At 44.1% G+C, this 17,249-nt stretch overlaps 9 protein-coding genes across 9 annotated transcripts; 6 read left to right on the top strand and 3 right to left on the bottom strand.

Moving 5' to 3' along the window:
• Positions 1-340: 340 nt before the first annotated feature.
• CANTADRAFT_32098 (RNA-binding snoRNP assembly protein) lies at positions 341-709 on the bottom strand (the record flags this gene model as incomplete). The annotated part of the gene is made up of 1 exon (XM_020208434.1): positions 341-709. A coding segment is annotated over one exon (369 nt), but the record flags the coding sequence as incomplete, so codon positions are not given.
• Positions 710-2,004: 1,295 nt separating this feature from the next.
• Positions 2,005-2,748, top strand: RPL15A (60S ribosomal protein eL15; the record flags this gene model as incomplete). Its single annotated transcript, XM_020211202.1, has 1 exon — positions 2,005-2,748. The coding sequence occupies one exon, from the start codon at positions 2,005-2,007 to the stop codon at positions 2,617-2,619; it is 615 nt and encodes a 204-aa protein (XP_020065088.1). The 3' UTR covers positions 2,620-2,748.
• Positions 2,749-2,792: 44 nt separating this feature from the next.
• ADE17 (bifunctional phosphoribosylaminoimidazolecarboxamide formyltransferase/IMP cyclohydrolase) lies at positions 2,793-4,837 on the top strand. Its single transcript, XM_020207521.1, has one exon. It carries the CDS (start codon positions 3,005-3,007, stop codon positions 4,775-4,777), a length of 1,773 nt encoding a protein of 590 aa, XP_020065087.1. The 5' UTR covers positions 2,793-3,004; the 3' UTR covers positions 4,778-4,837.
• Positions 4,838-5,588: 751 nt separating this feature from the next.
• Positions 5,589-7,577, top strand: CANTADRAFT_49976 (protein-transporting protein; the record flags this gene model as incomplete). Its single annotated transcript, XM_020209780.1, has 1 exon — positions 5,589-7,577. One exon carries the CDS (start codon positions 5,589-5,591, stop codon positions 7,575-7,577), a length of 1,989 nt encoding a protein of 662 aa, XP_020065086.1.
• On the bottom strand, positions 7,545-8,324 carry NAT5 (peptide alpha-N-acetyltransferase subunit). The gene has a single exon (XM_020206769.1). The coding sequence runs from the start codon at positions 8,142-8,144 to the stop codon at positions 7,626-7,628; it is 519 nt and encodes a 172-aa protein (XP_020065085.1). The 5' UTR covers positions 8,145-8,324; the 3' UTR covers positions 7,545-7,625.
• Positions 8,325-8,722: 398 nt separating this feature from the next.
• DAP1 (Dap1p) lies at positions 8,723-10,092 on the top strand. The gene has a single exon (XM_020207520.1). The coding sequence runs from the start codon at positions 9,147-9,149 to the stop codon at positions 9,609-9,611; it is 465 nt and encodes a 154-aa protein (XP_020065084.1). The 5' UTR covers positions 8,723-9,146; the 3' UTR covers positions 9,612-10,092.
• A 71-nt stretch (positions 10,093-10,163) lies between these two features.
• MEX67 (Mex67p) lies at positions 10,164-12,080 on the top strand (the record flags this gene model as incomplete). Its single annotated transcript, XM_020210889.1, has 1 exon — positions 10,164-12,080. One exon carries the CDS (start codon positions 10,164-10,166, stop codon positions 11,976-11,978), a length of 1,815 nt encoding a protein of 604 aa, XP_020065083.1. The 3' UTR covers positions 11,979-12,080.
• Positions 12,081-12,461: 381 nt separating this feature from the next.
• On the top strand, positions 12,462-13,826 carry SPT14 (phosphatidylinositol N-acetylglucosaminyltransferase; the record flags this gene model as incomplete). Its single annotated transcript, XM_020209708.1, has 1 exon — positions 12,462-13,826. One exon carries the CDS (start codon positions 12,462-12,464, stop codon positions 13,824-13,826), a length of 1,365 nt encoding a protein of 454 aa, XP_020065082.1.
• Positions 13,827-14,207: 381 nt separating this feature from the next.
• On the bottom strand, positions 14,208-17,054 carry NIP100 (Nip100p; the record flags this gene model as incomplete). Its single annotated transcript, XM_020210591.1, has 1 exon — positions 14,208-17,054. The coding sequence occupies one exon, from the start codon at positions 17,052-17,054 to the stop codon at positions 14,208-14,210; it is 2,847 nt and encodes a 948-aa protein (XP_020065081.1).
• Positions 17,055-17,249: the final 195 nt, after the last annotated feature.

The raw sequence follows: 17,249 nt of genomic DNA, 5'->3' as shown, positions 1-17,249 counted from the left end.
CATATGGTGAATTTTGTTGGGCAACTGGTTGTTGTGCATGCAGTATAGCTTGCTGTGGATGTTGGACTTGGGAGGATGCATAGTTTGAATATTGTGCTCTTGGATGCTGTGTACGTTCTTCGTGAGGCTGGGCATAACCATAAGGCTGAAATCTCTTTGGATCAGAGTCGGCAGAGCCGTTAGTTCTCTTACGAGATTCTTGGTTTTCGGCCTTTTTCTTGTTCTTCTTCTTCTTCTTTGATTGTTTGACTTCCGCTTCTTTTTCGTCATCAGAGAATTCCTGTTCTTCTTCTGGTAATTCTTCATCGTGACAATTACTAGCATCCGTACCCTTGATGGTCTTTATAGAATCAGTATAGATAAAGTTTGAATCAGGAACAACGTAATACACAGCTTTTCCTTTGCAGTCTTTGAACTTTTCAAATTCCTCGGTGCTGTTAAATTTGACACGATAAACGGGGTTCTGCAATTTTCCAAATGTTTCGAACAACGGACCGAGAATGGTACGATCTTCGAAACACAACACAGATTGGTCCTTTAAAACTCTGAACTCTCCTGAAATGGTCGCCTTGATTATAACACTATTTTCCACTAGGGCGGTCACTACTCCGATTGGTTCGATTGGTGCATTTTCCGGTAAAGAATAGTCCTCGGGCAAGCTTGGAGCAACTTCATCAAGTACCTCATTCTTCGAAGCGATAGGACCACTAACTGCTTCCCCTTCTTCATCGGAATCAATGTCCCCCTTTTGTGCAGAATTAGAGTCGCCATCCGAGTCGTCATCCGAGTCTGAATCCGAGTCTGAATCAGAACTAGAGTCGGAGCTAGAGCTCGAATCAGAATCATCTGATCCAGAGCTAATTCCATCAATGATTATGTCGTCGTCAGATAATTGTTGTAAATCCTCCTCGGGTTTTTGGTTAATGAAATCCTTAATGTCTGATTTTTGGGGGGCCTCAAGGGATTTGGAAGTATCAACTTCAGACAGTGATTCAGCCGGTTGATCTGGTTTATCTGTCTCTGTCGATTCAACTTTCTTAGCTTGCTCAACTGGCTCAGTCGACTCAGCCGATTCAACTGACTCAACTGGCTCGACTGGCTCGACTGGCTCGACTGGCTCGACTGGCTGAACTGGCTGAACTGGCTCGACTGGCTCGACTGATTCAACAGTCTCAGCTGTGGTTGGTGCTTGTACTTCACGCTGGTTTGGAGAGTCCTGGACGGAATTGACAATTTCACTTTTCGACTGATTCTCCGGTTGTGGCAAAGATTGTTGAGCAGCCTCCTCTACACGCACTTCTTGTTGCTCAGTTGTTGGTTGTGCTTCAGTATCGATGGCATCCTCTGTACTCTTCAGTTGCGATTCAGTCTCGTCTATCTTGGTTTCATCGATAGTGCTTGTTGCAGTTTCATCAATAACGGCATCCTCAACAGGATTCACATGGTTGTGGTTAATTGGGTCGTTATTCGCACCATCCGCTTGGAATTCATTCTCACGAGTCTCAATTCTCGCTTCGTCTGACATGGCTGTGGTGTTGTTTTTGCGATGCTCATCTCTCGATATGGCTCCCATGTTAGGTCACGGGTGAAATATCACGTGATATTGAAGGAGAGTTGGAACTGGGAATCAATACTTGTGATAGATGAAAAAGAGTAACTCATTTAACACAGTTCCATTCCTTCGGTTTGGATATAGGCTAGACGTGTACGAACAGTTGGTTGTAGGCAGCTTACCATTTTGGAGCTCCCATTCTCGGTTGGTGTTGGCTGGTGGGCCATTGCATCCTAGAAGAGTTAGTGGCCACGTGACTCTTCCATTTAGTCCACGCGTAGATTACAGACCGGAAAATTGGGGACCGGGGCTCGCGAAAAAAAAACTTGAGTTACCCGGCCACCGTTTTGTGGCATTTTCCACCACATCGAGTATGGTCCTTAAAAATTTTTCATATTTCAGCTTCGAAGTTTCTTCTTCTTTTCCTTGTTGACAAACATAAGTTAGTAAAAATGGGTGCCTACAAATATTTAGAAGAATTGCAAAGAAAGAAGCAATCCGATGTTATGCGTTTCTTGTATCGTGTTAGATGCTGGGAATACAGACAAAAGACTGTTATCCACAGAGCTTCTAGACCATCCAGACCAGACAAGGCCAGAAGATTAGGTTACAAGGCCAAGCAAGGTTTCGTTATCTTCAGAGTCAGAGTCAGAAGAGGTGGTAGAAAGAGACCTGTTCCAAAGGGTGCTACTTACGGTAAGCCAACCAACCAAGGTGTTAACAAGTTGAAGTACCAAAGATCTGCCAGATCTACTGCTGAAGAAAGAGTTGGTCGTCGTGCTTCTAACTTGAGAGTCTTGAACTCCTACTGGGTTAACCAAGATTCCACCTACAAGTACTTCGAAGTCATCTTGCTCGACCCATCTCACAAGGCTATCAGAAACGACGCCAGATACAACTGGATCGTTAACCCAGTCCACAAGAGAAGAGAAGCTAGAGGTCTTACTTCCACCGGTAAGAAGTCCAGAGGTATCAACAAGGGTCACTTGTACAACAACACCAAGGCTGGTCGTCGTCACACCTGGAAGAGACAAAACACTTTGTCTTTGTGGAGATACAGATCTTAAGCGGGTTAGTGTTTTTAATACTGCGATGCTTGCCATTGGGTTCGCCAGAGCCTGGTGGAGTGTATATTTGTGTAAATGAATATCGAGATCAAATAGTGTAGATCACGTGCGCGGGCCACATGGAAGGTCCAATTGTGAGTTTCTAGAGGTTTGCCAGTGATAAGGCCAGGCCTGGAATCGCCAGGGCGTAGCCACTGGCTGCCCCCAGCCCTATCTTGATCTTGCCAGGTCAGCTGACGTTATCTACCGAGTCAGATTTGACTCCATCTAATAATCGGTACCAAATTTTTCTAGCCGGGCGTGCGCACGACCTGGAATCTATAAGATTGTCAAGGAGCTCAATTCCACCAATTCTACTTTCTTTGGTATACAATCGCATATCATTATGACTACCTACACTAAAACAGCAATCTTGTCTGTCTACGACAAAACAGGTTTATTAGACTTGGCCAAGGGATTGGTTGCTGCCAATGTTCGTATCTTGGCGTCTGGTGGTACCGCCAAGTTGGTTCGTGGTGCTGGATTCCCAGTTGAGGATGTCTCCACTATCACTAAGGCCCCAGAAATGTTGGGTGGTAGAGTCAAGACTTTGCATCCAGCCGTTCACGGTGGTATTTTGGCCAGAAACTTGGACAGTGACGAAAAGGACTTGGAAGCCCAAGGAATTGAAAAGGTTGACTTCGTTGTCTGCAACTTGTACCCATTCAAGGAGACTGTCTCCAAGGTTGCAGTCACCATTGAGGAAGCCGTCGAAGAAGTTGATATTGGTGGTGTCACCTTGTTGAGAGCCGCTGCTAAGAACCACGCCAGAGTCACCATCTTGTCTGATCCAAAGGATTACGCCGGTTTCTTGGAAGAATTGAAGAGCGGTGAAATCTCCGACCAAGCCAGAAACAGATACGCTCTCAAGGCTTTCGAGCACACTGCTGACTACGACGTTGCCATTTCTGACTTCTTCAGAAAGCAATACTCGGAGAACGTCTCTCAATTGCCATTGAGATACGGTGCCAACCCCCACCAAAAGCCAGCACAAGCCTTTGTCTCTCAAGGTGAATTGCCTTTCAAGGTCTTGAACGGTTCCCCAGGCTACATCAACTTGTTGGATGCCTTGAACTCTTGGCCATTGGTCAAGGAATTGTCCGCTTCCTTGAACTTACCAGCCGCTGCTTCTTTCAAGCACGTTTCCCCAGCCGGTGCCGCCGTTGGCTTGCCATTGTCTGACATCGAAAAGAAGATCTACTTCGTTGAGGACATCGAAAACTTATCTCCATTGGCCAATGCCTACGCCAGAGCTAGAGGTGCCGACAGAATGTCTTCTTTTGGTGACTTCATCGCCTTGTCCAACATTGTTGACTTGCCAACCGCCCAAATCATCTCCAAGGAGGTTTCTGATGGTGTGATTGCTCCAGGTTTCTCCGATGAAGCATTGGAAATCTTGAAGAAGAAGAAGGGTGGTAAGTACTGTGTTTTGCAAATCGATCCAAACTTCACCCCAGACCAATTGGAATCGAGACAAGTCTACGGTATAACCTTACAACAAAAGCGTAACGACGCCATCATCAAGGGTACCTCTTTCAAGGAATTTGTGTCCAAGAACAAGCAGTTGACTGAGCAAGGTGCCATTGACTTGACCGTTGCTACCATTGCATTGAAATACACTCAATCCAACTCCGTGTGTTACGCTAAGAACGGTATGGTGATCGGTTTAGGTGCTGGTCAACAATCTCGTATCCACTGTACCAGATTGGCTGGTGACAAGGCCGACAACTGGTGGTTCAGACAACACCCCAAGGTTTTGGGCTTCAAGTGGGCCAAGGGTGTCAAGAGACCTGAGAAGTCCAACGCCATTGACTTGTATGTGACTGGTCAAATACCAACCACTGAGCCAGAAAAGACCGAATACGAATCTAAGTTTGCTGAATTGCCAGAACCATTAACCCAAAAGGAAAGAGAAGAATGGTCTGCCAAGTTGGAAAACGTCGCCTTGTCTTCCGATGCCTTCTTCCCATTCCCAGACAATGTCTACAGAGCTGCCAGATCTGGTGTCAAGTACATTGCCGCCCCATCCGGTTCCGTTATGGACAAGGCCGTTTTCGGAGCTGCCGACTCTTTCGACATTGTTTACGTCGAAAACCCAATCCGTTTGTTCCACCATTAGTGTATTTTAATTCTTGGAGTCTAGACTTCATTAGTTACGTTTAATCAAGATCATCATTAGTGTGCCGTAGCCTGAAGCATAAATGCTTCAATATTTATTAGGGCATTGCCCTTGCAGTGGAGAAATTACTTCTATGCCCTCTTTCAATTACATGAAATTTTAGAGATGCGATGTAGGTATGCCCTTGCCTGATGCTTTCAGGATTCTTGGTGGGTTCATAATAGCCTTCTAATTGAGTTTGTCCAACTGAAAAATTACTACATCTCTCACAGCTCCATATAAATAGCCATTTATAACATTAGATCACTTGTAGGACTTTTCATTCAACGAATTGCTACATACACACGAATCAATTGGAAAATTACTGGGAATTACCATGCTGTTGGCTTCAGGATATTTTCACACCTATTTTTCCCACAGCCTGCCACTCCAATTGCAATTTCCAGTGGGTAGCCATAATTAGAGGCACAATTCTCAAAATTTTTGGCGACAGTAATACTACATAGAATCCAACATTACAGGATGTGCTTACACTCTCCCTCCAGCATCACCACCACGTTCAGCATGTGCTTGCACTCCCTCCAGTTGCAACCATGGTCTCAGCAAATTCTTTTTGTGGCACTTTGTAACAAACACGTCAATACTCCAGTCTCGAAATAAAGACACCGAGTACTAGTCACAGTGTTCGAACCTGGAATTAGCATCACTGATTCTGGATTTGTTGCCTCTCGTCAACGACACAACCCGTGAACCACCACACCCGGTCTTCCCCCTACTACAGACCAGCAAACACGGCTGTTCCTAATACACCATGGGCTCTGAATATACCTATGACGAAGAGGGCGAAACATGGCCATTCTTCTTGTTGGCTGTGTTGTCGTTCATATTGGTGCCAGTCACCGTGAAGTACTTGTACAACTTGCGCAGCACATCGGACGCCAAGTCAGAAAACGCCTCCATCAAAGGCGCCATATCCCAGGAGGTGGCAGTGGAAAATGCCGCCCAGATCAACAGTTTCCAGGCTCAAAAGAAGTCGTCCAAGATCTTCAACTGGTCGTTGTTGTTTATTGTCGTGGGCTGGTCAGCCTTTGTCTACGTGGCCCTCAATCTCGTCAAGGAAGCCGACTTGCAAGGCGCCTTCGACCCGTACACCATTTTGGACGTGTCCCAGTTTGCCAGTGAAAGAGACATCAAGAGCAAATACAGAAAGTTATCCCTCAAGTTCCATCCTGACAAGCTCCCAAAGGACTTGACTGATGCCGCCAAACAAGAAATGGAAGCAGCTTTCATCAGAATCAATTTGGCCTACAAGTCCTTGACTGACGAGGTCACCAGAAACAACTTTTTGAAGTACGGCCACCCTGACGGCCCTCAGGATGTTTCCCACGGAATTGCCTTGCCCAAGTTCTTGGTCGAGGGTAAGTACTCCTCGTTGATGATCGTTGTCTATTTCTTGTTGATCGGTGTCTTGTTGCCAACAATTGTTGGCACATGGTGGGGCAATGTCAAGTCATACACCAAGAGGGGCTTGCACATCGAAACCGCCGGATTATTCACCAGAAGATTGACCAACAGAGACCCTACCAAGATCTACACTGTCTACGACTTATTGGACTTGATTTGTTTGAGTAACGAAGTTAGAACCACTTTTAAGCATTTGGACTACAACCAGGTCAGAGATTTGATTGCTAGACACTTGAACAGAAACTTCGAGTACGTCAAGACCAACCCAAGCTTGGAAGCCGAGAAGGTCAAGATTGTGGCCATGTTACCAAAATTGATTGAAGGATTGATTGAAATCGCCGTGGTCTTCAGACAAGCTGATATTGTCGTGACTGCTTGCGATTTGCAAAAATCGATTATCCAAGCTGTCAAGCCAGAAGGTAAGTATCAAGAATTATTGCAGTTGCCTTATGTGGATAGAAAAGCCGTGGAAAAATCTGGTGTCAAGAAATTGGGTAAGCTTTTCGCTGTCTCTAAGGAAGAAGCTGGTAAAATTTTAGGTATCGAAGACAAGACAAAATTGGAAGCTGCCCTCAGCGTTGCAGCAAGTATTGGTTCTTTGAGAGTACTTGAATCAGAATTTAAAGTTCCTGGCGAAGACGTGGTTACACCTGCTTCTAATGCTCACATCTCATTGAAATTCTTGGTCAAGTCTCCAAAGCTTAAGTCATGTCCAGAAATTGACGAATCCAGATTGAAGGATGAGGAAACATTGGATTACATGAGAAACCCAGCTTCTATCAACGAAAAACAACCAGTTCTTCCATATAGTTACTCTCCATTCTTCCCAAGCAATGTCCGTAATTCGTGGACAGCTTTCTTGTTATCACAGAAGGATGCAAAATTAGTGGAGGGTACCACATCATACAAGTTAGAAAATGTCGACTTGAGTAACTTGGCCTTAGATCAAGAAACTTGGAAGAAGGGAGAAGATGTTACCATTGGAACATTCAAAATTAACTTGGCTGTCCCAACTCCACAAAACATTGGTATCTACCATTTCAGACTCATATTAAAGAACAACGCATACTTCGGTTGTGACGTTGACATTCCTGTTGAATTGGAAGTTAAGACCCCTCCATCCTTGATGAGCTTGAAAAAGAAAGAAGTCGATTCTGACGATGACGAAAGTGACATCTCCGACCCAGAGGAAGACACCTTGGCTGGAGCTTTGGCCGCCTTGAGAGGACAGAGTACTCAGCCATCGAAGATTGAAGAACAAGACGACGATGTTAGTGATAATGAGAGTGTCTTCACGGATATAAATACAGATACTGAAGACGAGGGTGAGAATTAGAGTACATAAATGCAAATAAAATGCACTTGAGTGAATTATCTATGTAGTCTATACCTTCAAGGTCAAAACCACAGCATCCGGGTTTTTTAATCCTTGGGCCTTGTAGTATTCAGGAACTATGGAGCCCTTCATAAATCCCCGTTTTTCGTACCAGCTTATGACTTCTTGGTTTTCAACATGGGCATGAAGAATGATTTCGTGAACAAACCTTTTTTTGGTCTCTTCAATGGCATATTCCAAGAGTTTGGATCCGATACCCAATCCTCTGTATGCTTCCAAAACAGCCAAACTCTCTATATAGACTGCGTTGGGAATCTGATCTTTGATCTGTAACTGCTGGGTGGTTTCGTAGGTGTTGGTTGTGCTTGAACTGTTGAAAGACTTTGCTTTAATTCCTCCAACTGGTAATTCCGAGTAGAAACTAAGCTTGACTATTTGGTCTGATGCGAGGGAGTCCTTGTACCATTGTTCGGAATATGTGGTTGGTAAGCTGACCTCGTTGATTTTTTGAAGCACCCCGATGTTGTTTGGAGTGATATCGTCCAAGGAAATGATGTCTCTGCCCATTTTGAAGTGATTACGGTTGGAATCAACTTGGATGAATTGAAAAGTTCGAGAAATATGGCATCACGTGATGTTCATAACCTACACTGACTTGTGCAAGCAAAGCTGGAATGTTGGGCCTTCGAGGTTAGGTTGGATGGGGCCAACCAGGAAGAGCGTCTGAGTGCAGCAATTCAGGTAGAGAAACTTCTGCTGGGATAATCAAAAATTCTGGGTTGAGGATGTTCCTTCCCTGGCCTTAAGTCTCCGTACCAGAATTATGGATTTTCCATGGTTTAAAGTGCCAACCTTCCTGAGTGAACAGTAGAATTTTAGGCTCTAGAATTGCAAACAAATGCTATTTGCCCTGTAATTAAGCATACTGATGGTCACTGAATGCTTAGTAACAATTTGCGTTCAATTTGAAGCCTGTTTGAGTAAAACGAAAGGAATGCTCCATTTTATTGTTCGATGTGGAAGCACCAATGTACGAAAAAGGGCTGGAACCGCAGCTGAACTGTTTGAGGATTTGTACCATGGTGAACTTATCACGTTCATGACACTTTGGATTCTTGACACAATGTAAGTCGCGGTGGTTGCGAAAACTCTAACATGCTCTCACATGCAATTGCTCCTCTCCACAATCACAAGCCATCCAAGAACACAGTAAGGCGGATTAGCGACCCCCGACTCCAGTTCGTTTGCTAGAAATTGGCGAAGGCTTAATCCTGACCTAGCTGAAAGTTCAATCCTTAACATTCTTAGATAAGTACTAGCAAGATTATTTCATCGCAACCGCATTGGCTAGATTACTGATGCTGTTTTGTTGACTGGCAAGCTCCACCAACAAGAGGAGCAAATGTTGAAGAAACAATCCTTCCCAACCATCTGCCATACCGCCAAAGCACCACTTCCAACTACTCTAGTTGCTGCACAATATTCCTTGTGGTGCTCCCAACATCAGTGTCAATCACGTGCGCACACTGGGGTACAAATTCTGTGTGTGAACAGTGCTGATTCTGCAAGATGATCACCACTATTCTTCTAGTGCTAGTTATTGTGTACTTGTTCAGAAACACCCTTTCGGATGTTTCGGTATTCAACCCATTTGCGGAACCAGAAGTCCGAGAAGAACCCATTGTTGAGGGCAAGTTCACTCCCGAAACTTTGCAAAAGTACAACGGTACGGATGATCCCAAAATATTCATAGCAGTCAAGGGAAAGGTGTATAACGTCAGCCAGGGAGCCTCTTTCTACGGCCCTGGCGGACCCTACGAGAACTTTGCAGGCAGGGACGCTTCTCGTGGGTTGGCCAAGAACTCGTTTGAGGCCGAGCTTTTGACCCCAATTAACAAGCCCATCGACACCTTGAAGGACTTGACTGACGCTGAGATCGAGTCGTTGGATGGCTGGGAGGAGCACTTCGAGAACAAGTACCCCATTGTGGGCTCATTGCATGAAAACGGAGAAACCGGAGAAACCGGACAATGATGACCCGGTCGGCCCAATTGGCATTTTTCCAGTGGAAGGTTGTGTAATAATGATATTACGTTACGAATGGCATTTGTAGGCCTGTAAACGGTTACACCCAGCGTTGCAGTTTTTCAGAATTGGTAGTGGAAGACGTCAGAAATCACCTATTCAGGCATTGGCAATGGAGGCGATTCGATCAATACATACGTCGCATTGCTATAGCAAATATCAATACGATATAGAACACATACTAGCTTATTCTGTAGACCAGTTTCTGGCTGAAAAGTACCCATGTCGGCTGTGAAAAAGTGTAGAGCTCGCCGTGCGAAGAGGAAGAAGTATCAATTGTATGACATGCTAGCTCGCATTAACTACCACTATTTAGCTATCATCTCGGGCTAGCAGCTCCTGAGATCCAGTAGCAGATTATTACCCCAAGACTACCCCAGAGCCTCTAGCATAGCACCTTACCCTCACCTTTTCTCCAAACCGCACACTACTCGCGGCTGGCGTACCAAACCTTTTTTCGCACGTCTTTTTTGAAATTAAAACATTTCTTCATCACCAGCCATGAGTTATAGAGGCAGAGGCAGAGGCGGTGGTTACAACAACCAATACAACAACCGCAACAACTTCAGCCAACAGGCCGTCGACGATTTTGTCCAGCAGAACTCGGTGGGCGTGGAGATCCTTGGATGGAACGGAGCCAGCCCCGAAGAGTGTATCAATTTCATCTCCAGGAAATGCAAAATCGTGGTCAGTAACCACTCGGTGGAGCCCAACACCGGCATCCTCAAGGGTTACGTCAAGTCCATGAACCAGGCCAACGACCTCTTGAACTGGTCGGGGGTCAAATTCGCCGGCCAGTCCTTGCGGATCACCAAAGCAGCATCTGCGGACTCGTTTTCCTCCAAAATGGGTGTTAGCAACCCCAACACCGGTAATGCCATCGAAGCGTTATCGCACTTCTTGAAGTCCAGGTACCAGCCGGAGATCAAGTTGTTGAACCTCAGTGCCGTCAAGCAGGACCCAACCGTCAATGCGGGTGGATTCTTCAATTCAAACTCCACCTCGTCCAAATTCTTCCCTGCATTGATGAAGGTGGCCACTGACCTCAAATTGGACGTGGTGAGTGTCGACTTATCCGGCAACGAGCTCCAGGACTTGTCTACAGTGTCTACCTTGGCCCAAACCTTTCCCACCTTACAGAATCTCTCCTTGGTGAACAACAATTTCAGCAGAGTCAAGAGCTTCGAGATCTGGAAGAACAAGTTGAACTACCTTCGTGAATTATTGTTGGTAGGAAACCCTATAAATGACGGGGCCAATGGAAATGGCAATGTCAAGATTGATTTAATGAAGATTTTCCCAAGATTGGTGGTGTTGAACGGGGAAATAATAAGAAACGAGCAAGCATTGAAAATCAACTTGACGTTTCCTTTCGGAACCCCTGCATCTATGTTCTTCCAAGACGAAGAAATCCAAAATATGGCCCCCAATTTCATTGCCAACTACTTCAAACTATGGGACTCCAATAGGTCAGAACTTATGATTCTTTACCAAAACGAATCCCAGTTCTCCATGCAAGTGGACTCGTCGCATCCTCATTTAATAGAAACCAACGCTAACGCATCCTATGCCAGTGGAACTGACTTTGGTTACTACATACCACAATCTAGAAACTTGACCCGTGTCAGCTCAGCCAAAGTTAGAGCTTCAAGGGTTGCCACTGGACCGGAAGCAATCTTCAAGTTGTTCTCTCAATTACCAAAGACCCGTCACGATTTGATGACGAAGCCCGAATTATTCAGCATGGAGAGTTACAGATATCCACAATTAGGAGGTATCATGATCACCATCCATGGTTCCTTCGAGGAAGTGGCTCAACCAGACAATTTGGACGCATTGAACACCAATGGTCCCAGAGGAAGGTTCAACAACAACAAAAAGAAGATTCCACTTTCGAAGAAGTCATTTGATAGAACGTTCGTGGTGATTCCTGGTCCAAACGGTGGAATGATTGTTGCCAGTGATTTGTTATCTGTCAGAAACTTTTCTGGAACTGATGCTTGGAACATGTCGGACAGAAGTGTTAGTGCACCAGCAAGCAACGTGCCAACCCCACAGTCTACTACCCCTGTTCCTGGTGCTGGTGCACCTGGTGCTCCTGGTGCTCCCACACCAACCACAGCCGATCTTCCACCTGAGATCAAGTCCAGTTTTAATCAAATCCAACAGGAAGTGTTGGTAAAGATTCTTTTAGAGACTAAGTTGAACTTGCAATATGGAGTGATGCTCTGTGAACAAAGCAATTGGGACTACCAACAATGTACTATAAATTTCAAAAACTCGGTGGCCACGCTCCCCAGGGAGGCTTATTTATAAGTGTATAGTTAATGGACACTAGATAGGAATGCTGATTGGATTTGATTTTCAATGTTGGCTCTATCATACCGGGTCAGAATGCAGTAAATGTAAAATTTTGCCACTAAAGAGTCTGGGCATTCCTTATTGTTATCCATAGTGATGCAGTTTATTTAATCTAAGGATCATTACGTTTTGACCGTATCAGATCAAGATAAAACATATAATAATTAAAAAAATAAAGAAAAAGAGGTATATATTCAAATAGATTCTTGTAATTCAGTTTAATTAGGGTCGAGAGGCATTATTATTCGAGTAGAGACTTGCAGCATCGCTCGCAGGATTGCCCATCCCACTAGCTCCTTCTTCAGTATCCTGGCTCCACTGAACAGAGAACACGTGATCGATAACATGTGATCGATCATGGTGATGGATTCAAGAACTCGAAACACTCTCCTACCACCAGTCTCCAACAGACCTCCTCCCTTGTCTCCAACAGACATCATGGGCTACAACATCGCTATGGTCACGGACTTCTTCTACCCCCAATCTGGTGGGGTAGAGTTCCACGTCCACCATCTCTCCCAAAAACTAATTGATCTTGGCCACAACGTCATCATTATCACCCATGACTACGGCTCCCGCAATGGCGTGCGGACACTCACCAATGGGCTCAAGGTGTACTACATCCCATACGTTGCGGTTTTCCGAAGCTCGACCTTTCCGTCGTTATTTCTGGCCCTACCAATCTTGCGGAACATCTACCTTCGAGAACAGATCAACATCGTGCACGGACATGGGTCGTATTCCAACATCTGCCACGAAGCCATACTTCATGCCAGAACAATGGGACTCAAGACAGTGTTCACAGACCACTCGCTCTTCGGGTTTGCGGGCCTATTGACGATTATTGGCAATAAGATCTTGAAGTTCACCTTGAGTGACACCAACCACATCATCTGCGTGTCGCACACATGCAAAGAAAACACCGTCTTGAGGGCCACGATCGATCCGTCCAATGTTCTGGTGATCCCGAACGCAGTCATTTCCAAGGATTTCCGCCCCCTCGATAAGCCCAAGTCGTTGAAACCAAAAAAGAACATCACCATTGTGGTCATATCCAGATTGTTCCCTAACAAAGGAGCCGATCTTTTGACGGCCGTCATCCCTCGGATTTGCATGCTGAACCCCGACGTCAATTTCCTTGTGGCTGGTGACGGCCCCAAGTTTCTCGATCTAGAACAGATGAGAGAAAAGTATTTCTTACAGGAAAGAGTCACTCTCATGGGATCCGTCAGGCACGAAGAAGTGAGAGATGTCATGGTGAAGGGAGATATTTATTTACATCCTTCGGTCACGGAAGCGTTTGGTACCGTCATCGTTGAGGCTGCGTCGTGTGGCTTGTATGTCGTTACCACTCGAGTCGGGGGCATCCCAGAAGTCTTGCCTGGACATATGACCACCTTTGCCGAACCGGAGGAAGAGTCGTTGGTGGAGGCTGCAAATAAAGCTATAAAATTGATGGAATCCGGAAAAATAGATACTTCGAGCTTCCATGACGAAGTTGCCAAAATGTACAGCTGGGAGGATGTGGCCAAACGCACAGAAAACGTCTACAACTCCTTATATTCAGAGAAGCCCGATGAATCGCTAATTACTAGGATTCAGAAGTACTATTGTTGCGGTTTGGTAGCTGGTAAGTTTTTTGTTTTGTGTGTGATCATTGATATATTCATATTGAAGATTTTGGATTTCATCCACCCAGCAGCAAATATCGATTTGGCAACTAAATGGCCAAAGAACCCCAAATTAAAGAAAGAAAAATTGGAGGACATTCAAATTGAGGTTCCTTCCGGAAGAGAGGGCTGACTCGTTGCTGTTGAAAGCAACAGTCTCTGATTGGGAGCCATCAGTACCATGTTTCCATATTGGAGCCTATTTAGAATCGGCTTTTATTAGTTCCAAAAATTATGTGAAGTGAACGCGGGATTGACACAAAAATGTAAGAATGATGAAGTCCCGTGTTTCAAGACTTGGGTATCCCTACTGCATTTTAATAACCCAATTGAAAACTTTCACAGAGAAAACCAGTTTACTAACTCGTCGCATTATGACCAAACTACCCATAATATAAGGTAATACACAACAGTGCTTTTAGTCCATATTCTTAGCCAACTCGTGTACACACTACGAAAAGTTCAAGTTGGCAGTGTTGTTTATCCCATCCTTACCTATGTTCCTTTGTACCTCTTAGAAATTCTGTAGCAATTCATTCCTCTCACATGAGTAGTTCAATGCATTTTCCCATATTCCCAACGCCAAGAACCTCTGCCTGCTTGTTCTTGGAACCCATTCGTTCGTCGGGGTTATCTTTACTGGCTTTGAATTAAGAGCCAAACCCCTTAAAGTTCTTGAGATTCTTACAATATCCGAGTGACTTTGGGCTTTCTTATTCTCAATTAATGGATTCTCTAACCATGAATAATTATCTTGAGTAGCCTGTTTGTGGAAGAATTGTTGTACCATCCTTCTCAACAAGACGATTTCCTCGATCATTTCCAACTTTTGGCTTGCCTGCTGTTCCGATTCTAAATTATCAAATGCTCCTAGGAGATCTCCATTTTCCAAAATACGATTTGACTTAACAAGGCCCTGGATTTCAGCCTCTAGATCAAGATTTTTGAGCATGAGCTCCTCGGCTTTCTTCTTACTTTCTTGGTGGTCACGCTGTGCTACTTTCAAGTCCAGCTTAATTCGGTTTAATTGCTCGCTATGTGTCTGGTTGAGTGATTTCATGTTTCCTTCGAGCATTTGAATATTTAGTTGAAATTCATCTAACATCCGGTCCTTTTCTAGTAAGCTCTGCGTCACTTCTGCGTACTTAGTTTTAACTTCCTGAAATTCTTGAAAGGAATCATCTTTATCTGGAATTTTGAGTTCTGGTTTGGATTTCAAAGCATCGTAAATCAAAACAGCACTTGGTAACTCGGACAATTGGTAATCAACGGAAATGATATTAGATGCAATTCTAGTAAATTCAGGAATAACTTCTTGAACAGTAGAATACTGATTTAGTTTGTCCACTGCTAGCCCTTCCAAGATCGTTGACAAATCTTCAATTAAGCGAGTTCCTATTTTCACAAACTCCGTGACATTGAAATTGGGATCCTTTAATTGTAGAGTTCCATTTTTGACAGAAATAGCTGAAAGAATATCTCTGGATTTGGAGCTGAACTTAACGATCGAGTGATTCAACTCGGAAAGTAGCTCTCTTAGTTCCATTCCCTCTTCCACCTCATCTAGTTTCTGCCTTGCTCTAGGGATTAAATTACCACTTATCTCATCAGTGATGACAATAAAATTAAGAACAAATTCATAGACGAACTTACCATGGGAAGAAATACCAAAATTAAATCGTACGAGTGCAGATACTGAAGTAATCGTGTTCCCAATCAAATCTGTATCACCCTCAGTGTTTAACTCTCTGATCATAGAGATTTTTGAGGTTATGGCCATGTCTGATTCCTCTAAAATGGTCAACATTTCGTCTGCATTATTCTCATATTGGTACTCCCAAATATGAAGTAGCAGCTCTAGAAACAACCTTAAAGTCTTGGTTGAATGTAGCAAACATGCTTTATAGCTCTCATCAATTTGGTTCTTCTCCAACATAACCATAACCTCTTCCAATACGTAACAATTGGATATATTTGACTTGATCATGTATAGTACTTGTGAAGCTTTCTTGAGGGGGTGGTCATCACGTAAATCTGTCCACTCGAGTCTTTCCTGGAACAATTTAACCCTCGATTGTGCTATTTTAGAAGAAATTGAATCCGAAAAGCTGGTAGTTTTTAAGCTCTTAATTTGTAGTTGGTATGCTTCAATCTCTTTGAGTAAGTCAGATCTTTCCGAAGTACTCGTATTTGATTCCTCAATCGAAGGATCCGTGCTTGAGTTTTTAAGTTTTGATGATAAATAGGTATTTTTCTTTTCAAGCTCCTTGATCAAAGCCTGATCTTTACGTATCACTTCCAGTAAATTTTTCAAATCATTTCTGAGTTCGGTTTCCACTAGTGTTTGATTTTCTTCTAAGCTTCGGTCCAATTCATGCAATTCGGTTAATTCATCCACGGACTTCTGAAGATAATTAACTCGCTCTATGAGTCGTTCGTTCTCAAGGTTCAAGTGCTCTATAATCTTTTCCAGTGACAATGCCGAGTCTAGTTGTATCTGCAAAGACAGAATAGTCTCCTCTGCCAAACGCAACTTGTTATTAATGCTTATTATATTTCTTTCCATCTCCAGTTTACCTTGAAGTTCTTGTTTTAAGGAATTAATTTCTTGTTGTAATGTCAATTCCGACTGTTCGCTTAACTTTTGAAGGTTAAGTAACGCCAACTCGAGTTGCTTGTTTCGCAGAAGAATTATCTGTACATCCTTATTGGTCCCTGAGCTTTCAAATTGTGACTTTATTTCGTTCTCTATCTGTTTGTTTAGCTCAGTCTCTTCGTGCATGATTTGATAGTCTGTCTTAAGCTCATCATACTTAAGTTGTAACTCCTTCAATTTAGCCGACAACTCATCTTTAGATGAAGCCAAAAAGTCCTTATCAATGCTGACCATTTCCACCTGCCCCTCAAGTTCGCTCATCCTGTCTTTATGGTACTGGACAGTTTCCTTGTACTTCTTGATCTCATTCGTTGTTGTCTGAAGCTTGCTTTGCAATTTTTCAATGATTTTGTGAAGTGTGGATGGAGACGGATCACTGGAGTCGGGGCCAGGAGAAGTTCCAGGTCTAGCGGTACTGGTAGTCAGATCCTTGATATCAGATGATTGCGACGAAGGTCTCGATGTGCTTCTGGAGCCGGTTGAATTGGCCAACTTGGCAGGCTTCACCAATGCCTGACGAACGAATACACCAACCATACCCTCTTTGGTGCAATCAAAGTACCTTATGCCATTAACTGAACCATCATTCTTTCCAGCGGCTCTATCAAGCTCTACGCCGTACCAGGTGCCTGGAGCAAATTGAGTGTCACCGATAAAACGAACAACTCCTGGTTCGTCTCTTACGCTCACACGCTGGCCGAGCATGTGGGTTGGGAGATGTAATGATAAGTATAGATGGAGATGGTGATTCGAATCATAGGTCGTAATAGACGCGTTACCTGCAACGCACGTGCTGCGAGCTGTGAAGCCCAATTCCGACCATCTGGCTCGAGTGGTAAAGGCCAAAAGAAAAGCAGTAAAACTGCAAGTAATCGGCCGTCTTGGAAAGCTACTCAAATA

Source organism: Suhomyces tanzawaensis (genome assembly GCF_001661415.1).
Source record: "Suhomyces tanzawaensis NRRL Y-17324 unplaced genomic scaffold CANTAscaffold_3, whole genome shotgun sequence".
Classification (NCBI taxonomy): domain Eukaryota; kingdom Fungi; phylum Ascomycota; class Pichiomycetes; order Serinales; family Debaryomycetaceae; genus Suhomyces; species Suhomyces tanzawaensis.
The sequence above is the reverse complement of the archived record's forward strand: the minus strand, read 5'-3'. Positions and strand labels throughout refer to the sequence as shown.